This window comes from Mustela erminea, chromosome 4 (assembly GCF_009829155.1).
Source record: "Mustela erminea isolate mMusErm1 chromosome 4, mMusErm1.Pri, whole genome shotgun sequence".
Lineage (NCBI taxonomy): Eukaryota > Metazoa > Chordata > Mammalia > Carnivora > Mustelidae > Mustela > Mustela erminea.
The window spans coordinates 71,506,737-71,527,453 of NC_045617.1; the positions used below are offsets into that span (position 1 = coordinate 71,506,737).

Genomic DNA, 20,717 nt, shown 5'->3' on the forward strand with positions numbered 1-20,717 from the left:
GTGATTGTTCTCATTTTATAAAATGATATGTAAATTGTGAATGAGGGTTGGAAGAGGACATTGAATTTGTATTAACCTAACGTACTAAGGAGAAGTCCATCCTGCTTTGGAAAGTCCAATAAAAATATCTCTTCAGAACTCAACAATAATTGGAAGGGAAGAAGACACAGAGAATTACCCCAAATTATTCCTATTAGAAAAAAATAAAATGATTTAGAAAGAAACCTGAGCACCCAGCTAGTGTGTTTTTCACTTACATAGAAAGTAGGACTCTACTTGACAATCCCTGATGTATAAAAATCTATAATAACTCCCATATAACCACCATAATATTTTAAATCTTAGAAGAAAGAGTCTCAACAGTTAGTAGGGGGGAAAGTATGTACCTATTAACATTATATAATTTAAAATTTTTCATCTTTTAGCCTATTTTATTTTTATTCTTTATTGAGGTAGCATGGGCTTTAAGCACAAAAAGTAAATGAATAAAGAGCTGAGTTAATTAATATTGAATATACTGGGGAAACCATGTCTGCTTTAGGTGTCTTACATTGGCAGTCAGTGTAAAAGAAAGTAAGATTTGCAAGGCACATCCAGGTTCAAATCAAAGCTCTATGGAAAAGTCACTATAAGATACAGTGACTTAAATCACTTAATTCAGTTTTGTTATCACACAGTGGCAACAATAGTGTATAGGGACGTTACAATCATTTAAAAGCATATAAAGTGCTTAATATAGTGTCTGATAAATGGTAAGCTCTCAATATAGATGAACATTTAAGGAATCACTATTATGATGAAACAGGTGTGGTAAAAGGGGCTTTGGAGAATGCCTAGAATCTGAAGACAGATGTATTGGTTAGGCAGGCACTGATTCGGATTGGGGAGGTTGATAACCTTGGTGGGTTGAATTTGGCTCAACTGTCTAAACATTACCTATTAAGGGCATAGATTATTTGTATAAATTCCTCATGACAGTAATGGAAATTCCATGTATAAAAGGCCATGTCTCACAAGAAATCTATCATTTTGGGTCTCATTAAATCCTAGCTTGCTCACTGGCAATTGTCCATGGCAGCTATAAGTCTTTTAGGTGCTCTAGGGAAACTCTTCCATAATTTCTGCATTTGCTCTTACTGCACAATCTCTACAGCACAATTTCATATCCTCTGTTAAATAAATTAACTGTGTAACTAGCTTTACAGGAGGTATATAGATTCTTTCCTCAGGTATGCAGCTCTCTTGAGATAATGAAATGATCATGCTTACAACATTTATTGTGTTTTTAAAAAATTTTTTAAAATATACAAATTCACAATGTGGGCCAAATTAAGTCATGTTTTCTAGAGAATTAATCAAAGAGAGAAAATTAACTATATAATCGATGCTACTAACCAGCGTGCTAAATTATGACATAATAGGACAAATATTTTAATTTTTATAGTCAGCACCATCTTAACAACCAGCACGAATTTATTTCTTTGATTTGTCAATGTAACATGTGCTTTAAGCTCAGAAGAGATTTTTCTCAGAAGACATTTCTCTTACTACACATACATATTCTCTTACCAAAACCAGGCTCATCTACCCAAACTACCCTCATCCACACCCACTGACAGGCCTTACACAATTCTACTATAGTCACACGTGTTAAAACAGACTCTGCAGATCAAACAGGCCAGGTGAATCATTCTTTCATATTTTGCTCTTATTTAGCTTCAGGATATAGAAAGATCTTAAAAAGAGATTTGACGATAAGTCAGTTATGTCCTTGATTAATTATCTTATTTCAAAACTAGAAGTAGAAACTGAGTCCTGGGAAAGGTCAATATAGTAGAAATACGGCATATTTTTCTGAAACAGGAGAAATTTTAAAATATGAGAAAAGGAGAGAAGTCTAAAGATAATCTATGCAAGAATTCTAACAGTTAATCTAATAAAGGGTAAAGAGTAAACATAACTAGAAATAGAAATCACTAATGTTTCAGAAGAAAATCTACATAGTATTCACAAAATATTTCTTATAAATATCTTAAAAATATAAAAGAAATATTTATAAAGTAATTATAAACACTTAAGAAAAAATGTACACATATAAAAAATCCCCATAACTTAGCACTTCTTTTGTATAGGAAAAAAAATCCATTATTTAATCCTACAGAAGAATATTAAAATTTCCTGAATATAGCAACTGACCTGAATATCATGTATAGCAATGGGATGTACATTTCTCTGTAGAACAAGAAAAATGCAAATGAACATTATAAGGCTGGAGTAAGTCTGTCACTGAAGGACTAGCACCTTTGCTACCACCTGGGACTCTGGGAGGTTTAAATTTCACTGATGTGAAGGAGAATAAATAGCTTTTTAAAATTTTTTTTAATGAGTTTTCTTATAAAGCTATTTAAACATATATAAAGCATTAATCATCAACAAAATAAGAACTTAGAGCCACTGTTGTTGATGGGAATAATGACAACTCCCTTTAAAATAAATGGTCAGAAGGTAATCCCATTATTTTATCTCTCACAGTCTTTAATGTGTTATTGTATTTTTTTGGTGATGCACACCAAACGTGGTGTTTGTATTTCAAGTTTACTTCTAGATAATTAAGAAAATCAATGATTTAAAATTCAAGGACTGTTTACATTAGTGTTTGTATTTGGAGCATCGATATATTATCTAGTTAAATACATCAATATCTAATATAACTTGAAAATAATAATAAAACTAATTTGATTGTATTAGAAGTACACTATAATTATCATTAAAATATATAATATTAAAAGAATGTATATGCATATAACCAATAAATGAATATGACAATGCACATGTATATCATGTATTACATTTAATCTTTCTCTCCCCTCAACCTCAAAATTTACTTTTACTTTAATGTGATATATTTTTATTAAAGATGATAGAAATACATTGAAAAAATGGTTTAAAACCCATATTAGCATACATACCCAGTTTTCACTTTTTCTGGCACATTTTAAAAACCAGCCTTAATACATGGAGACTAAACAATATGCTACTAAATAATGAACTGATCAATGAAGAAATCAAAGAGGAAAATAAAATCATATATGGAGACACATAAACATGAAAACAGATGGTACAAAATCCTTGGAATACAGTGAAAGCAGTTCTCAGAGGGAAGTTTATTGCAATAAAGGCTTACCTCTGGAAACAAGAAAAATTTCAAATAAGCAACAGTTCTTTACAGTGAAAAGAACTAAAAGAAGTAGAATAGAGGGAAGATGGTGGAAAGTAGGGGACCTGCATTTTTCTGGTCTCTTGGATTGAGGTAGATATCTATCAAATCATTCTGAACTCCTGTAAATTCAACCTGAGAGCTAAAAAAGAACTGCTGCAATTCTGCAAATAGAAAAGCGACCACTTTTTGCAAGCATTGTGAAACACTTCAAGGAACAAAAGTCCCATAGAGCAACCCAAAGCAGCTTACACTGAGCTTGGCTCCCTGGTAAGGGGGACAGAGGTGCAAATCTGCCCAGGAAAAGATACCTGAGAATCAGTGCACCAGGCAGGCCTCTCCCACAGAAGACCAGCATGAACATCAGGCAAAATATCAAGTTTATGGATCACATGGAACTGAAAAACTCCTGTGCTAGGGAAAAGTAGTATACAGAATTTGAGATTTTTTTCTCATGAATATTTATTCTCTTAGTTTAAATTTTTTTCTTTTTTTGTTTTTCCTTTCCAACTAGTTTCTTTTTTCCTTTTCAACTAACTAGTTCTTTCCTTCTTTCAACTAGTTTCAACTAGCTTCTTATCAACTTTTTGTTTTTAAGACTTTTTTAAATCTTCATTTTGATATTTATTTATTTGTTTGTTTTTAGAATCTTATTTATTTATTTGACAGAGATCACAAGCAGGCAGAGAGGCAGGTAGAGAGAGAGAGAGAGAGAGAGAGGAGGAAGCAGTCTCCCTGCTGAGCAGAGAGCCCAATGCGGGGCTCAATCCCAGGACCCTGAGATCATGACCTGAGCAGAAGGCAGAGGCTTAACCCACTGAGCCACCCAGGCACCTCCATTTTGATATTTACACTTTACAGATATATTTTTAATTTCTGGCTTCCTTTCACTATACTCATTTTTGTATATATATAAGTTCTTTCTTTACAGTTTTGGAGTTTAGTGTCTTCTAACAAACAAACCAAAATACACCCAGGATCAAGTGTATCACCCTGTTTTTTCCACCTGTGAGATTATATTCTTTCCTTCCCCACATTTTCCTTTTTCTTTTCTTTTCTTTCTTTCTTTCTTTTTTTTTTTTTTTTTTTTTTTTTTTTCCTTTTTTGGTTTCTGACCTCTTCAGATTTGTCTAGTATGTGGATATAGTTTTATTTTGTTCTCTCGTTCATCTAGTCTCTGGACAAAATGATTAGAAGGAGAAATCCACAAAAAAGAAAGAACCAGAGGTAATACTGTCTGCCATCAATCTAATCGATATGGATATAAATAAAATGTCAGATCTAGAATTCAGAATAAATGATTATAAAGTTACTAGCTGGGCTTTAAAAAAAAGTACAAAAAACATTAGAGAATCTCTTAGCGCAGAAATAAGATCTAATCAGGCCAAATTAAAAATGCTTTTATGGAAACACAGTCCAAAAATGGATGCTCTAACAGCTAGGGTAAATGAGGCAGAAGAGAGAATCAGTGACATAGAAGACAAAATGATGGAAAGGAAGGAAGCTGAGGAAAAGAGAGGAAAACAACTAATGGACTACGAGGGAAGGCTTTGAGAAATTGGTGATACCATAAAGCAAAACAATATTAGAATTATTGGGGTACCAGAGGAAGAAGAAAGGGAGAGAGGGACAGAATATATATTTGACCAAATCATAACTGAGAATGTACCTAATCTGGGGAAGGAATAGGTATTCAAGTCCAAGAGGCACAGAGAACCCCCCTCAAAATCAATAAAATAGGTCAACACCCTGACATTTAATAGAGAAGTTTGCAAATTTCAGAGATAAAGAGAAAATCCTGAAAGAAACTTGAGACAAGAGGTCCTTAAAGTACAAGGGTAGGAACATTAGACTGCAGCAGAGGTATACACAGAGACCTAGCAGGTCAGAAAGGGCTGGCCTGATATATTCAGGGTATTAAATGAGAAAAACATGTAGCCCAGAATACTTTATCCATAAAGGTTGTCATTCAGAATGGAAGGAGAGATAAGGAGTTTCCAGGAAAAACAGAAACTGAAAGAATTTGTGATCATGAAACCAACCTTATAAAAATATTAAAGGAGATCCTGTAAGCAAAGAGAGAGCTCTAAAGTAATACAGACCAGAAAGAAACAGAGACAATTACAGAAACAAGGACTTTACAGGCACTAAATTCCTACCTTTCAATAGTTACCCTGAAAGTAAATGGGCTAAATGTTCCAGTCAAAAGACACAAGGTATCAGATTGGATAAAAAAGCAAGACCATCCATAGTCTGTCTACAAGAGACTTATTTTTGACCCAGAGACACCTCCAGATTGAAAATGAGTGTGTAGAGAACTATTTATCATGCTAATGAACATCAAAACAAAGCTGGGGTAGCAACTTTTTTTTCAGTCAAATTAGATTTTAAACCAAAAATATAATAAGGAATGAAGAGGGACACTATATCATACTTAAAAGGTCTACACAACAAGATTTAACAATTATAAAAATTTATGCTCCTAACTTGGGAGCCACTAATTATATAAGCCAATTAATAACAAATTTAAAGAAATACATTGATGATAATAAAATAGTCGGGGACTTTAACACCTGATTCACTACAATGAACAGATCATCTAAGCAGATGATCAACAAGGAAACAAGGGATTTGAATAACACACTTAACCAGATAGACTTCACAGATATATACAGAGCATTCTATCCTAAAACAACAGAATGCACTTTCTTCTTGAGTGCATGTGGAACATTCTCCAAAATATTGGGTCATAAATCAGGTCTCAACTGGTACCAAAAGATTGGGATTATTCCCTGAATATTTTCAGACAACAGTGCTTTGAAACTTGAACTAAATCACAAAAGGAAATATGGAAAAAACTCAAATATATGAAGGTTAAAGCGCAACCTATTAAAGAAAGAATGGATCGACCAGGAAATTAAAGAATTAAAAAAATTCATGGAAACAAATGAAAATGAGAACACAATAGTTCAAAACCTTTGGAATGCAGCAAAGGTGGTCCTAAGAGGGAAGTATATAGTACTACAAACCTTTCTCAAGTAATAAGAAAGGTCTCAAACAACCTAACCTAACACCTAAAAGAGCTGGAGAAAGAACAGCAAACAAAGTCTAAACTAAGCAGAAGAGAAATAATAAAGATTAGTGCAGAAATCAATGAAATAGTAACCAAAAGAAAAGTAGAACAGATCAATGAAACTAGGAGTTGGTTCTTTGAAAGAATTAAGAAGATTGATAAACCACTAGCCAGACTTATCAAAAAGAAAAGAGAAAGGACCCAAATAAAATCATGAATGGAAGACAAGAGATCACAACCAAGACGGAAGAAATACAAACAATTGTAAGAACATATTATGAGCAAGTACATGCCAACAAATTAGGCAATCTGGAAGAAATGGACACATTCTTAGAGACATATAAACTATCAAAACTTAACCAGAAAGAGAAAACCTGAACAGATCCATAACCACCAAGGAAACTGAAGCAGTAATAAAAAAAAAAAAATCTCCCAACAAACACAAGCCCAGGGCCAGAAGGCTTCCTGGGGGAATTCTACCAAACGTTTAAAGAAGAATTAATACCTATTTTTTTTAAACTCCCCAAGAAATCAAAATGGAAGGAAAACTTCTAAGCTCTTTTTATGAGGCCAGCATTACCTTGATCTCAAGACCGATAAAACCCCTACTAAAAAGGAGAATTACAGATCAATATTCCTGATGAAGATGGATGCAAAAATTCTCACCAAAATACTAACAAGACTGTATCCAAGAATACATTGAAAGGATTATTCACCATGACCAAGTGGGATGCAAGTTTGGTTCAACATTCACAAATCAATGAATGTGATACACTAGATTAATAAAAGAAAGGAGAAGAACCATATGATCCTCTTAATAGATGCAGAAAAAGCATTTGACAAAGTATGGCATCCTTTCTTGATTTAAACTCTTCACAGTGTAGAAATAGAGGGCACATATCTCAGTATCATCAAGGCTATGAAAAACCCACAGTGAATATCATTCTCAATGGGGAAAAATAGAGCTTTTCTCCTAAAGTCAAGAACATGGCAGGTATGTCCACTATCAACACTGCTGTTCAACATAGTACTAGAAGTTCTAGCATCAGCAATCAGGCAACAAAAAGAAATGAAAAGCATCTGAATCAGCAAAGAAGTCAAACTCTTACTCCTTATAGATGACATGATACTCTATGTGGCAGACCCAAAGACTCTACCCCCAAAATGCTAGAACTCATATAGGAATTCAGTAAAGTGTCAGGATATAAAATCAGTGCACAGAAATCAGTTGCATTTCTATATACCAAGAGGGAGACAGAAGAAATAAAAATCAAGGAGTTGATCCTATTTACAATTGCCCCCAAAACCCATAAGATAGCTAGAAATAAATCTAACCAAAGAGGCAAGAGATCTATAAGCAGAAAACTATAGAGTACTCAAGAAAGAAATTAAGGAAGACACAAAAAAATGGAAAAACATTCCATGCTCATGGATTGAAAGACCAAAATACTTTCAAGATGTCTATGCTACTTGGAGCAATCTACAAATCCTACAAATTCTAGAGGAAAACACAGGCAGCAACCTCTTTGTCCTCTGCCACAGCAACGTTTTTGCTAGACATGTCTTCAAAGACAAGGTTAAAAAACGAACTATTGGGACTTCATCAAGATAAAAAGCTATACAGGGACACATGGGTGGTTCAGCTGGTTAAGCATCTGCCTTTGGCTCTGGTCATGATCCCAGGGACCTGGGATTATGTCCCACATCACACACTCCACTCAGTGGGGGGGAATGTACTTCTTCTCCCTCTCTTGCTCCCCATTGCTTGTGCTTGGTCCCTCTGTCAAAATAAATAAATAAACTCTTCAAAAGAAAGAAAGAAAGAAAGAAAGAAAGAAAGAAAGAAAGAAAGAAAGAAAGAAAGAAAGAAAGAAAGAAAGAAAGAAAAAAAAACATTCTGCATAGCAAAAGAAATTCAACAAAACTGAAAGGCAACCTACAGAATGGGAGAAGATGTTTCGCAAATGACGTATCAAATAAAGGGCTAGTATCCAAGATCTGCAGAGTACTTATCAAACTCAACACCCAAAAAACAAATAATACAGTCAAGAAATGGCTAGAAGACATGAACATACATTTCTCCAAAGAAGACATCCAGATGGCCAACACATGAAAAAATGCCTCACATCACTTGGCATCAGGGAAATATAAACCAAAACTACAATGAGATATCACCTCACACCAGTTAGAATGGCTAAAATGAACAAGTGAGGAAATAACAAATTTTGGCAAGGTTGCAGAGAAAGGGGAACCCTCTTACACTGTTGGTGGGAATACAAGCTGGTACAGCCATTCTGGAAAACAGTATGGATTTCCTCAGGAATTTAAAAGTAGAGCTACCCTACGATCCAGCAATTGCACCACTAGGTATTTACTCCAAAGATACAAATGTAGTGATCTGAAGGGACACCTACACCCCAATGTTCACAGCAGCAATGTCCACAATAGAAAAGTTTGGAAAGAGCTGAGATGTCTACCGACAGATAAATGGATAAAGAAGTGTTTTTTATATATATGTATGTGTGTGTGTGTGTGTGTGTATATATATATATATATATATATATATATATATATATATATATATATATTATATACTGAGTACTATTACATATATATGTAATAGTACTCAGCCATCAGAAAGGACAAATGCTTACAATTTGCATCCATGTGGATGGAAATGGAATGTATTACACTGAGTGAAATAAGTCAGTCAGAGAAAGGCTATCATCATATGGTTCTACTCATATGTGGAATATAAGAAACAGCACAGAAGATCATAAGAGAAAGGAGGGAAAAATGAAAGGGAAGTCCTCAGAAAGGGAGAAAAACCTGAGAGACGTTTAACTATAGAAAATAAACTGAGTGTTGCTGGAGGGGAGGTGGGTTAGGGGATGGGGTAATTGAGTGATGGGCATGAAGGAGGGCACATGATGTGAGAAGCATGGGGTGTTATATGCAACTGATGAATTATTGAACTTTATATCTGACTAATGATGTACTATATGTTGGCTAATTGAATTTAAGTAAAAAGAAAGAAAATGTAGCTAGAGTAATAAAACAAATGTTACAAAAGATTAAAAAAGAACTATAAAAAGAAGAAAAAACAAAGCCCAAAGGTAGTAGAAGAAAGAAAATAATAAAGATTAGAACAGAAATAAGACAAAGAAAAAACAACAGAAATTATCAATGAAATCAACAACTGGTTCTTTGAAAAGATAAACAAAATTGATAAACTTTTAGCCAGATTCATCAAGGAAAAAAAAAAAAAAGAACCCAAATAAATAAACAAAAGCAGAAATGAAGAGCTCTGAAGAAATACAAGGAATTATAAGAGAATATTATGAAAAAGTATATGTCAACAAATTGGACAACCTAGAAGAAATTGATAAATTCCTAGAAACATATAACCTTCCCAAACTAAATCAGGAAGAAATAGAAAATCTGATTAACTGATTACTAGTAATGAAATTGAATCTGTAATCAAAACCCTCCCAAAAAACAAATGTCTAAGTCCAGATGGCTTCACAGATGAATTCTACTAAACATTTAAAGAAGAGTTAATGCTTACTTGCCTCAAAGTATTAAAAAAAAATAGAAGTGAAAAGAAAACTTACAGATTTATTCTATGAGGCCAATGGTTATTACCCTGATACCAAAACAAAAAATACTACAAAGAAAAGAAAAAAAGGCCAATATCTCTAATGAACATAGATGTAAAAATTCTCAACAAAATATTAGCAAACTAAATTCAATAATAAATTAAAAATATCATTCACCAGAATCAAGCAGGATTTATTCCAAGTATACAAGTGTGGTTTAATATTCAAAAATGAATCAGTATACTACATCACATTATAAGATAAAGGAAAAAAAAACCAGGATCATTCTGATAGATGTAGGAAAAGCATTTGACAAATACAATATTCATTCATAATAAAAATTCTCAATGAAGTTTATTTAGAGAGAATATGCCTCAACATAATAAAAGTCATACATGAAGAACCCACAGGTTCTCATTCCCAATGGTGAAAACTGAGAACTTTTTCCCTAATATCAGGAACAGACAAGGATGTCCATGCTCACCACTTTTATTCAGCATCGTATGGGAAATCCTAGCCATGGCAATCAGACAAGAAGAAAACAAAAGGTAGTAATTGGTAAGAAGGAACTAAAACTGTCACTATTTGCAGATGGCATGATGCTATATACATAGAAAACCCTAAAGACTCCACCAAAAAACTTCTACAGCTGATAAATAAACTCAGTAATGTTGCAGGGTACAAAATCAATATATAGAAATATGTTGCATTTCTATGCACTAATAATGAAGTAGAAGAAAGAGAAATTAAGAAGACTACCTCATTCACAACTGCACCAAAAATAATAAAATACTTGGAATTAAACTTAAGGAAGTAAAAGGCCTGTACTCTAAAATCTATAAAACATTGATGAAAGAAATTTAAGGTGACACAAAGAAACATCCCATGCCTATGGATGGGAAGAATTAATACTGTTAAAATGTCTGTACTACCCAAAACAATCTATGGATTGGATGCAGTCCCTATCAAAATACCAATATCATTTTTCACAGAAATAGAACAAATGATACTAACATTTTCATGGAACCACAAAAGACTCCAAATAGCCCAAGCAATCTTGAGAAGGAAGAACAGAATAAAGAATCTCAAAGAAAACCCCAGGCTTATATGGTGAATTAATCAACAACAAAGGAGGCAAGACTATACAGTGGGGAAAAGACAGTATCTTCAACAAATGATATTGGTAAAACTGAACAGCTACATGGAAGAGAATAAAACTAGACCATTTTCTTAGACCATAAAAAAAATAACCGAAAAATGGATTAAAGACCTACATGTGAGACCTCAAGTCATAAAAATCCTTGAGGAAAACACAGGCAGTACTTCTTTGACATTGGCCTTAGGAATATTTTATTAGCTATGTCTTCTCAGGCAAGGGAAATAAAAGCAAAAATAAACTTTTGGGATTACACCAGAATAAAAAGCTTTTGAACAGCAAAGGAAACCACCAACAAAACTAAGACAGCCTACTGAATGGGAGAAGATATTTGCAAGTGATATACCTGATAAGGAGTTAATACCCAAAATATACAAAAAACTTCTACAACTCAACATCAAAATTCCCAAATAATTTAATTAAAAATGGACAGAGGACCTGTATAGACATTTTCCCAATGAAGACCTGCAGATGGCCAACAGACACATGAAAAGATGTGCAACATCACTGGTCATTAGGGAAATGCAAATCAAAACCATGATGCAAGATCTATCCACTTTCACCTATTAGAATGGCTAGAATTGAAAAGACAAGAAATAAGTGTTGGCAAGGATATGGAGAAAAAGGAATTGTTCATTGTTCGTGAGAATGTAAATTGGTGTAACTGCTGTGGAAATAGTATGGAGTTTCCTCAAAAAATTAGAAGTAGAGATACCATACAATCCAGCAATTCCACTACTAGGTATTTAACCAAAGAAAATATAAATACTAATTCAAAAAGGTAAATGCACCTCTATGTTTATTGCATTACTTACAATGACCAAGTTATGGAAGCAACTCAGATGTCCGTTTTAGATGAATGTGTAAAGAAGGTGTGCTATATATATACAGCGGAATACTACTCAGCCCTAAAGAAGAATGAAATCTTGCCATGTGCAACAACATGGATGGACTTGGAGAGTATTGCGTGATATGTGTCAGACAAATGATGATATAACTTCACTTGTAAGTGGAACCTAAAAAACAAAACAAAAAAATGAAAAACTAGACACTTAAATACAGAGAATAAGCTAATAATTGCCAGAAAGGAGGTGGTGGGGTTGTGTGAAATGTGAAATAGGTTAAGAGGTACAAATTTCTAGTTATAAAATAAATAAGTCATGGGTATGAAAAGTATAGCATTGGGAATATAGTCATTTGGTGGCAGATGGTGACTACACTTACGGTGACCATTGAGAAATGGCAAGAATTGTTGAATCACTATGTTGTACACCTGAAACTAATATAACTTTGTATGTTGATTATACTTCAAACCCATCCATACACACATCCATGCTGGCCAGCCTTAGCTTTTGAGGTTACTCTTATAAAATTGGAACACTAACAAAAATTCTAATTAAAATGCTATTAAGATTAACACACACATAAGATGTGAAAACTAGAAATATTGGCATGCATAAATACACTAAAGTAGGTAAGTATTAAAATCAAAGCTACTCAAATATTTTATATTTCTATTTTTTTTAAAAAGAATTAAGACCACTAATGTAAATTCCCTCAAGACAAAAAAGAATGTAACAGTCCCTCCTAAATTTATAAATAACCTAATTTTAGATTAGAATTTATATAATCTAATTATATTTAACTACTGATAGTCAATGTACTTTCTATATGGCCTATGGGAAACAGCAGCAGCAGTTTCAAAGAAAAAAAAAAGCACACTGTTTTCTGTTTATTGCACCTGTGAGTAAAAATACTTGAGTTCACTGTCACTGCTTTCAGGATCTGCAGTTCAAGAGAAAGTTATGAAGCAGTATGCCCGTGGATTTCCCTACAAGCTAGGAAAGAAAAGTCAGTTGTAATTCAAGGCCTAAAGTGCCTGTCCAGTGGATTACAAATTCAGGAGGATTCTGAAAAATTGAATGAACCCAGGTCTTTAATCTGTCACAGAGCCTATGCCAACCCTGCGTAAAACTGCAAACTCTGAGCTGGAGAAAATAAAATAAAATATGCCTCTAGAAGCTTGGTCGTAGGTCTTCTGTGCACTGACTAAAGCATGCTGAGGATTTTCTCAGCTCTTCTGGACTCCACGGGACAGGGACAAAAACAGCAGGCAAACAGCACAAGGTAGATAGATAGTGTCAGGAAGAATGACGAGTAGCATTAGCTATTGCAGAAAAAGAAAAAATAAAAGAGTCAGTAGTTCTCATCGGAAACGAGACCGAAGTGGAAAAGGGCCCCAGAATGAATGGCGAAGTTAGTGTACGTACACACACACTCCATGCCCTCGCGTGCATGCCAATGCTTGCAGCCATCACACTTCGGCCCTGTGGCTCCGGGGCGGCATGTGCAGAGCCCTGTGATGGGGTCACAGGGGACAGGCAGTGAGCCGTGGGGGTCACACTCACATTCTTGGCAGGAACCTCCAGGGCTGCTGGGGCTACCAGTATAGCCAGGGGCACATCTGAATTTAAACAGTGAAAAAGCAGGAGATTAATATGTCACGTCTCTCAATTGTTGTGTTTGTGTTGTGTTGGATGGAACCAAAGTGATACCGAGAGTCAATAGATCAGGAGCCAATACACTTTTCCTGTAAAGAATTAGCCAGTACTGATTTTATACTTTTCCAGATCAAGATGCAAAATCAAAACCATTCGGTGAGGAATAAATACATTTCTAAGCATTTTTTTTTTTTTTTTTGCTGATGGAAATCAAGATGGAATTCAAATCATTAATAATAATAACAACAAGAACAACAATATGTGAGTAAAAATTACTTTGTAATAGTAATGTATTAATGTAAAATCAATCTACTAACAAGAAGGAAGTTCTTATTAAAGTGTCAAGTTTAGTGCTTCCTATCATCACACTGATTGTAAACGTTTGCCTGTAACAACCATTGTTAGCTTATAGTGCCATACAGAATCAGGCAATGGGCCAAATTCTGTGGGTCACTCTGCCTACCACTACTCTAGATCATAAACATTGCTTTGAAGTCGTCTTTTTAAAAAATTATAAATAAATAAAATTATATATTGACACCTGGGCTTTCCTAGACTCATGCATTTTAAAAATCAAAATGACCAAATAATTCAACCCACTAATTTTGAACAAAAAGAAGCTAAGTGGCAATAAACTATTAGATTTTCTATTTAACTTTACTGGTCTTTCTATCATATCATCCTCAAGATGGAGATTCCATCTTGAAGTGGGTTAATGTTATGGAAATAAATTATGTAACATTAATTTGAGATATTAGAAAGAAAATCCAACTGGATGAACCCAATATGAAATCAATTCATTGACTCTTCCACTCATTCATACATCCATTCACCTAAGTATATATCACTGTGGGTTATGTTACTGGAAACCTGGTAATAACAAGATTCTAGCAGGACCATATGCTCTGGGTTGCTCAGAATGGTCCCAAATTACCTGTTGTCCTAGTTTAATTATTAAAACACTTCCTATCTCTCCTTAGAATATCCCGGTTTGGACAATAAATTACATATACAGTCAGCTAACTATAATCAACACCCACAGTTTTTGTTCCAGAGACAAGCATTGGAGGAAGTTGAGAGACAGTAGGAGGCTGAAGCCAAAAATTACAAACATTAGGCAGATAATCCCGAACTACCTTCAGTGGAAATTTGCACAGATAATTGTGAAAATTAATATCTTGTGCTGGTAAGAAAAGGCAAGGCAGGGGTGCCTGGGTGGCTCAGTGGGTTAAGCCACTGCCTTCGGCTCAGGTCATTATCCCAGGGTCCTGGGATCGAGTCCCGCATCAGGCTTTCTGCTCAGCAGGGAGTCTGCTTCTTCCTCTCTCTCTCTGCCTGCCTCTCTGCCTACTTGTGATCTCTCTCTGTCAAATAAATAAATAAATTCTTAAAAAAAAAAAAAGGAAGAAAAGAAAAGGCAATACAAAAAAAAAGTTATTCGTAACTAAGCTTTTACACATTTGTGGTTTTAGTTGTTATTTTATTTTCAATGTAAGATTATAAATGCTTGACCATTTAAATAAGTCTACTTAAATTATTTCTTAATATTTGCAGGTGAAAGAATTCTATTCTAAGCAGACTGAGATTGATTAAATGCTCAAAGAGTTAATTACAAAAGTAACAAAGATAAAACATGGGGAGGGGTTTCCTACATTACAGGGACACTCAAAACATGTAAGCAATTTTAGACCTGAGCTGATGAGCTTAGGCAGGTCATAAGGTGATTCAAATGATTTAAGAAGCTCTCAGAAGTGGAACAAATTCATTTGGAAAGTTACAATAAAAATTTAACCAAGACCTTTGGTTTAATTAGCTGAATAAAAGCAATTTGTCAGGAAAATATAATTTGATCATTTATATGTTGGAGATGATGAAAGTAAAGCTGTAACAACATTTGAGAACTGCGGAAATAATTCAAGACATTCATATTTGATAATATATGCCCTGTTCATCTATAAGCTATATGAACTGTCAACTCCTATTGATTAAACATTAATGGATATGAAAAAAATACATTTTCTATAATCACTTTGGCTTAAGACAGTAACTGTCATTTCACTGTACCCTTCCAGTCTTTTCTATATACCTGTATGCATAGATAGTGGGAACAGAGATATTTACATGCTTACATAGATAAATGTAGTATACTACTGAACATTTTTTTTCATAAATTACTTCAGATAACAGCCTTGGTGTCCAGGGATGCTTTTAGTCATCATCCTTCTGGTATTTACAAGGGCATGAAATGAATATTAGCCTAACCATGAATACCAAAGCACATTTTTATATATATACATACATGTGTATATATATATGGTGGAAATAAATGACTATCTTCGGAGAAAGTTTCTACAGATATAAAAATAAAAGATAAGTGTGGAAAGCATATGAACTATTGGAGAACATGAAAATAAATTATGAAAATAATGACTACATTTCTACTGTGATCCTTTATTAGATGATCTCTCAGTTTCATGACTGCATACCGTTCACAGTACTGGCCTTCATATCCCCGGGGGCAAGCGGTGCAACGGTAATCATCGAGGCCTTGCATGACACAAGAAGGGCTAAAACTGAGTTGGAAAGAAAAAAAAAAAACATGGTAAAAAAATCTTTTAACCTATTAATTTTATATATTTAAGTAATTTTGTCCATTATCCAGATGATTGGAACTTATTTGGGGGTAGTTATTTATTCTTATGTATACATTTCTAGTCAAGAGTAGGGTATCACAACAAAATATTACCAATAATAGTTGACAAATAAATATGGTCATTTCTTAATGAATGTGCAATGCCTCACACTATGTAAACATTTTGAAACTTTAATCATTATATGGCAAGCATAAAAATATTAAACATCCGGCAAGTGTCCTGTTTTTTATGAATTGAAAGAAAAATAGGAGTAGCATTCACACACATTTGTCTCATAGCAGAATAAGTATTACTATTTTTCAATTAAAAAAACTGGTCCTAGAAGCTATATAATTTATTTCTGAAAACTCAGCCCAAATTGCCACTAGCCCTTCAACGCATGAACTGTGAATAAATATTTCACATAAAGTAAGAGTGCCTTTTCTAATTTACATATGGATTTAAAATTAAATTTATTTTAAACACAAAGGAATGTGATTTTGTGTGAGGAATGATGGGAAAGCTCTCTACATGAAAATGAATAAGATTTTCTGACAATTTTATGATCTTTTCTACTAAGTAGGTCTTATATAACTTGCCCTGTTCTCACTCTGGCACTGATAGACCACTGCCAGCCAGGCTTTGCCAGGTTTTCTGATCATCTTTCTCTACAAAAGAAACAATTAGCAAGACTTGAAAAACTAACCTGTACTAACATGTAATTTTAGGTTGTTACAAACTTCTTTCAAATGTAAGTACAGAATTCCCACTAGATAAAACTGTATGATGCATCAGAAACTTGGAAGGAAGAAAAAGAATATATTTGTTGCAAGACGGTAGCACTGCGACACTGCGAACACTCTTTTTCTTTGTGTTGGTCTGCTAAAGAAGTTGATGTTGAAAAAGATATGTTGTGTATAGACCAGGACCACAACTCCTATCAGTCAGGAGCCATGATGACCCTATTTTAACTGTCTTCTAGTGCATGGAATCAATAGTACATGAATAAGTAATAAACTCTAACCTTTGTGAGGTACATGAACAAATTGATCTACTACTCACAAACTCATTATCCAACAAATTTATTTTTTGCCTTTGCAAAATAGATCCACAAATACATAATTGACACATTCTGGCAAGCTTTTAGCTCTCTAAGTTAAAGCTTGATGCTGAGAGAATCTGTACACACACATATATACATGCGCATACACACACTCATATATCACATTTTGAACTCACATATATATATGTATGTATATATATATAGGCACTTGGAAACAAGTTTTAGACATTTCAAGTGAAACTCTAGAGAGCCAACCTAATTAAATTATAATCCTTTATAGTAATATATCTGTCTCAATCACTATGCAAGAATGTTATAATTCTCCTTGAAGAGTAGATAGAAACTTTTCTGAATTACGATATTATGGTATATTGAATCCTTTCCTTAAATCACATGTAAGGACTTATGAAGGAGGGCGTAGGGATCACAAGTTACTTTAAGTTAGAGTTGATTGTTTCAGCTCACAACTCCCTCATCTACTCTCCATTCCCACATTATCTGCAGGGCCACTCGGAAATCCTGTGCTTTTCTGTTGGCGGCCATCTTAGACATTTCCTTATGTCTGCTAACTCCAAATTTGCCTCAAGAGAGTTTCTGAGATTTGGAGTCTGCTAGTCTGTGTGGTTCCTGTGGATACTATAGAGATGAAATGGCTTCCTGGAGCCCACCTTCTTCTTGTCTTTATCCCAGTTCACTGGTTGTTCTTTTTCAGTCTCCTTTGCTGAATATACATCATGCCCTTGACCTCTTTATGTGCCCTACACTTCAGTCTTCAGATTTCTCCTAACCTGTCCTGCCCTCTCTCCCCTCAATGATCTCATTCAGGCTTAAAACTTTTGCATCTACCCTAACAGATCTAAAACTGAGTTTCCCCCCTCTAAAACAATCCCACTGACCTTTCCATAATTTTCCCTGTCTCAACCATGATCATTCTGTACTTCCATTTGTTTGGCCGTAAGCCACAGCTGTCTCCTTTCTCTCACATTCCCCGTCCACTCTACCTGAAACTGCTGCTCCTGTTGCCATCGCTAACATCATTGCATATCCCTGTTCCCAGGCACCCCTTGCTATTGGAAGACTGTTAGCAGTTAGGACATTTCATTAGCTACTGGAGAGTCCCTGAAACATATCTTGGTCATGCTTCTCCCGACACCATTCCTTCTGCACCAGCTGCCCTGGATCCATGTTGTCTGCCAAGCATGGGCCAGTCTCCAGGACAGTGTACTCACACGCTTTTTCCTCTGGTGGACTACTCTTTGTCCAGGCAGTCATGTGGCTCTCCCCATTACTCCCTTCGTCTCTGCATAAGCATTTGTTTACAAAGCTCTTCATGAGGCCCCTGGCTAACAGGGCACCCCAGCCACTCTCAGTTCACTGAGGCTGCTTTATTTTCCGTGGAGGCACTTGCACTGCTTGATATTATGCACCTACTGTGTTTTGCTCAACTTTATCGGAGTGTAACTGGCAAACAAAATTATAACTAAAGTGTGCATGGGATGATTTGATATACATAGATGTACAAATTAATTAATGCATCTACCACCCCTGCATACCTGCCTTTTTAGGGGGGTGAGAACACATATTTGCTTAGCAAGTTTCAATATAATATGTTTCAATATAATAAATATTATCAACTACCATATTATATATTAGATCTTTAGAACTCATTCATCTTGGGGTGTTTGGGTGGCTCAGTGGGTTAAGCCTCTGCCTTTGGCTCAGGTCATGGTCTCAGGTCCTGGGATTGAGCCCTGCATCGGGCTCTCTGCTCAGCAAGGAGCCTGCTTCCCCCCCTCTTGCTGCCTGCCTCTCTGCCTACTTGTGATCTCTCTTTCTCTCTGTCAAATAAATAAATAAAATCTTAAAAAAAAAAACCTCATTCATCTTATAACTGAAAATTTGTATCTTTTTACCAGCCTTTCCCAATTTCCCCCACTCCCCACACCCTGGTAACCACCATCCACAGTCAGTTTCTATGAGACCATATTTAAAAAAAAATTCCCAATGTAAATGAAACCACACAGTTTCTTGTCTTTGTCTGGCAAAAGATGGCTGGCGTGTTTGGGAAAGAACAGGGTACTCCGACGTGACATCACTGTAGAAGGGGAGAGAGGGCATTGAAGGGGAAAGGCGGTCAGACTGCAGAGGGCTTACAATTTCTTCTACTCTGTTGAAAAGTATCTAACTTTTCCTTGAGTAGGTGGCAGAAAACCCTGAGCCACACTTCACTGTCATGGTAGTTGACAGTTTGTCATGGTAAGAAATATTGAAAAACGAATGTGGGGAAGGGAGTTAGTCATCACTAACCATGACTTACTCCTTACTTTTCATTGGCTACACAGATCCAAGTCACTGAAGAGGGTATCTCAGCTTCCTCCATAGTCAGAATTTATTTTTGTATCTTGGGAAGAAGGGCCTCTCTTCTTTGCCCTGGCTTGTTTCTTTGCTTTGTATTTTAACTCTTCCCTTCTGAGCACACACAGGTCTTTGCTTTGTTAACTGATGTGCCAGGCTTTAGGTGGTCATATGAGTGGTCATGAAATCACTCTAGTAGGTTTGGAATAAAATTTCTTCTAATAATGTGGGAGAATGAAATTGAATAAAAGTTATAGGATATATACATATTTATAAACATATATTATATACACAGAAGTTTTGCATGTACCAACTTAGAATATTAAAAAATGATTTCTTACAATGGTTGCAGTTAAGAAAGTTTGAAAACCATTGAACTAGCCACTTGGATTTGGTATTTTGATTCTTAGGGGGTCCTTTCCATAAAAATGTACTTAAATTATACAAATCACAGAAAACACAAATGAAAACACACCTTTCTATTAATCCTGCTAACCAATCAAGATAGCACTCTTTCTTTTTCCTTCTTGAAAACCCTGAAAGCTATAAACTGCCATCCTTGTAACATAACGTCTGTTTTCCTGGATTGACTGTCAAAACTCTTCTGTGACCCTCACAGGTCATGGCTCCCCTGTGTACTCAGACTTCTCTGAGAGCAGCTGCTTTTCTCCCTGGGGGTATCCTTAGCCATGTGGTCTCCATTCCCTTGCCTCCCTGACAGTTTCCATCGTGGCTCATCTTTCTTTTCTGGTTTCTCTAGTGTAAGGAATTCTGTTTTTCCTTCTTTCCACATGATCCCCTTGGGAGACATAACCCCGGGAAATCTTATTCAATTTTAATTCATTTATTAACATATCTCTTCCTTCATCTGCCCTTCCAATTCTATTTCCATTTTCTGCAGCTATTTGCATATTTCCATTTGGACAGATCTTTCATATCAATTTTAACCTATTTGGAACATAAATTGTCTATCCTCTGGAGCAGCTCTTTCCTGGTTTCCCTCTTTCGGTTGATCGCACTACCATTTTTGAGGTCAACCTGGCTAACAACCTTTGGCTTCAATTCCTGCCTGGCCTGAACTCCTCATGTCTAATTAGTTAGCACTCCTGGAGAGCTGCAT

At 35.1% G+C, this 20,717-nt stretch overlaps 1 protein-coding gene across 5 annotated transcripts in view; it reads right to left on the reverse strand.

The window, feature by feature from the left end:
- The window catches only part of LOC116588466 (laminin subunit alpha-2), a 640,912-nt gene that overhangs the window by 181,029 nt on the left and 439,166 nt on the right, over positions 1–20,717 (reverse strand). For all 5 annotated transcript variants that reach the window (XM_032339558.1, XM_032339559.1, XM_032339557.1 and 2 more), the window contains 2 exons: positions 16,033–16,119; positions 13,316–13,509 (listed from right to left, as the gene is read on the reverse strand). In XM_032339558.1, the coding sequence (XP_032195449.1) occupies positions 13,316–13,509; positions 16,033–16,119 (281 nt within the window). The remainder of the gene's footprint in view (positions 1–13,315; positions 13,510–16,032; positions 16,120–20,717) is intronic.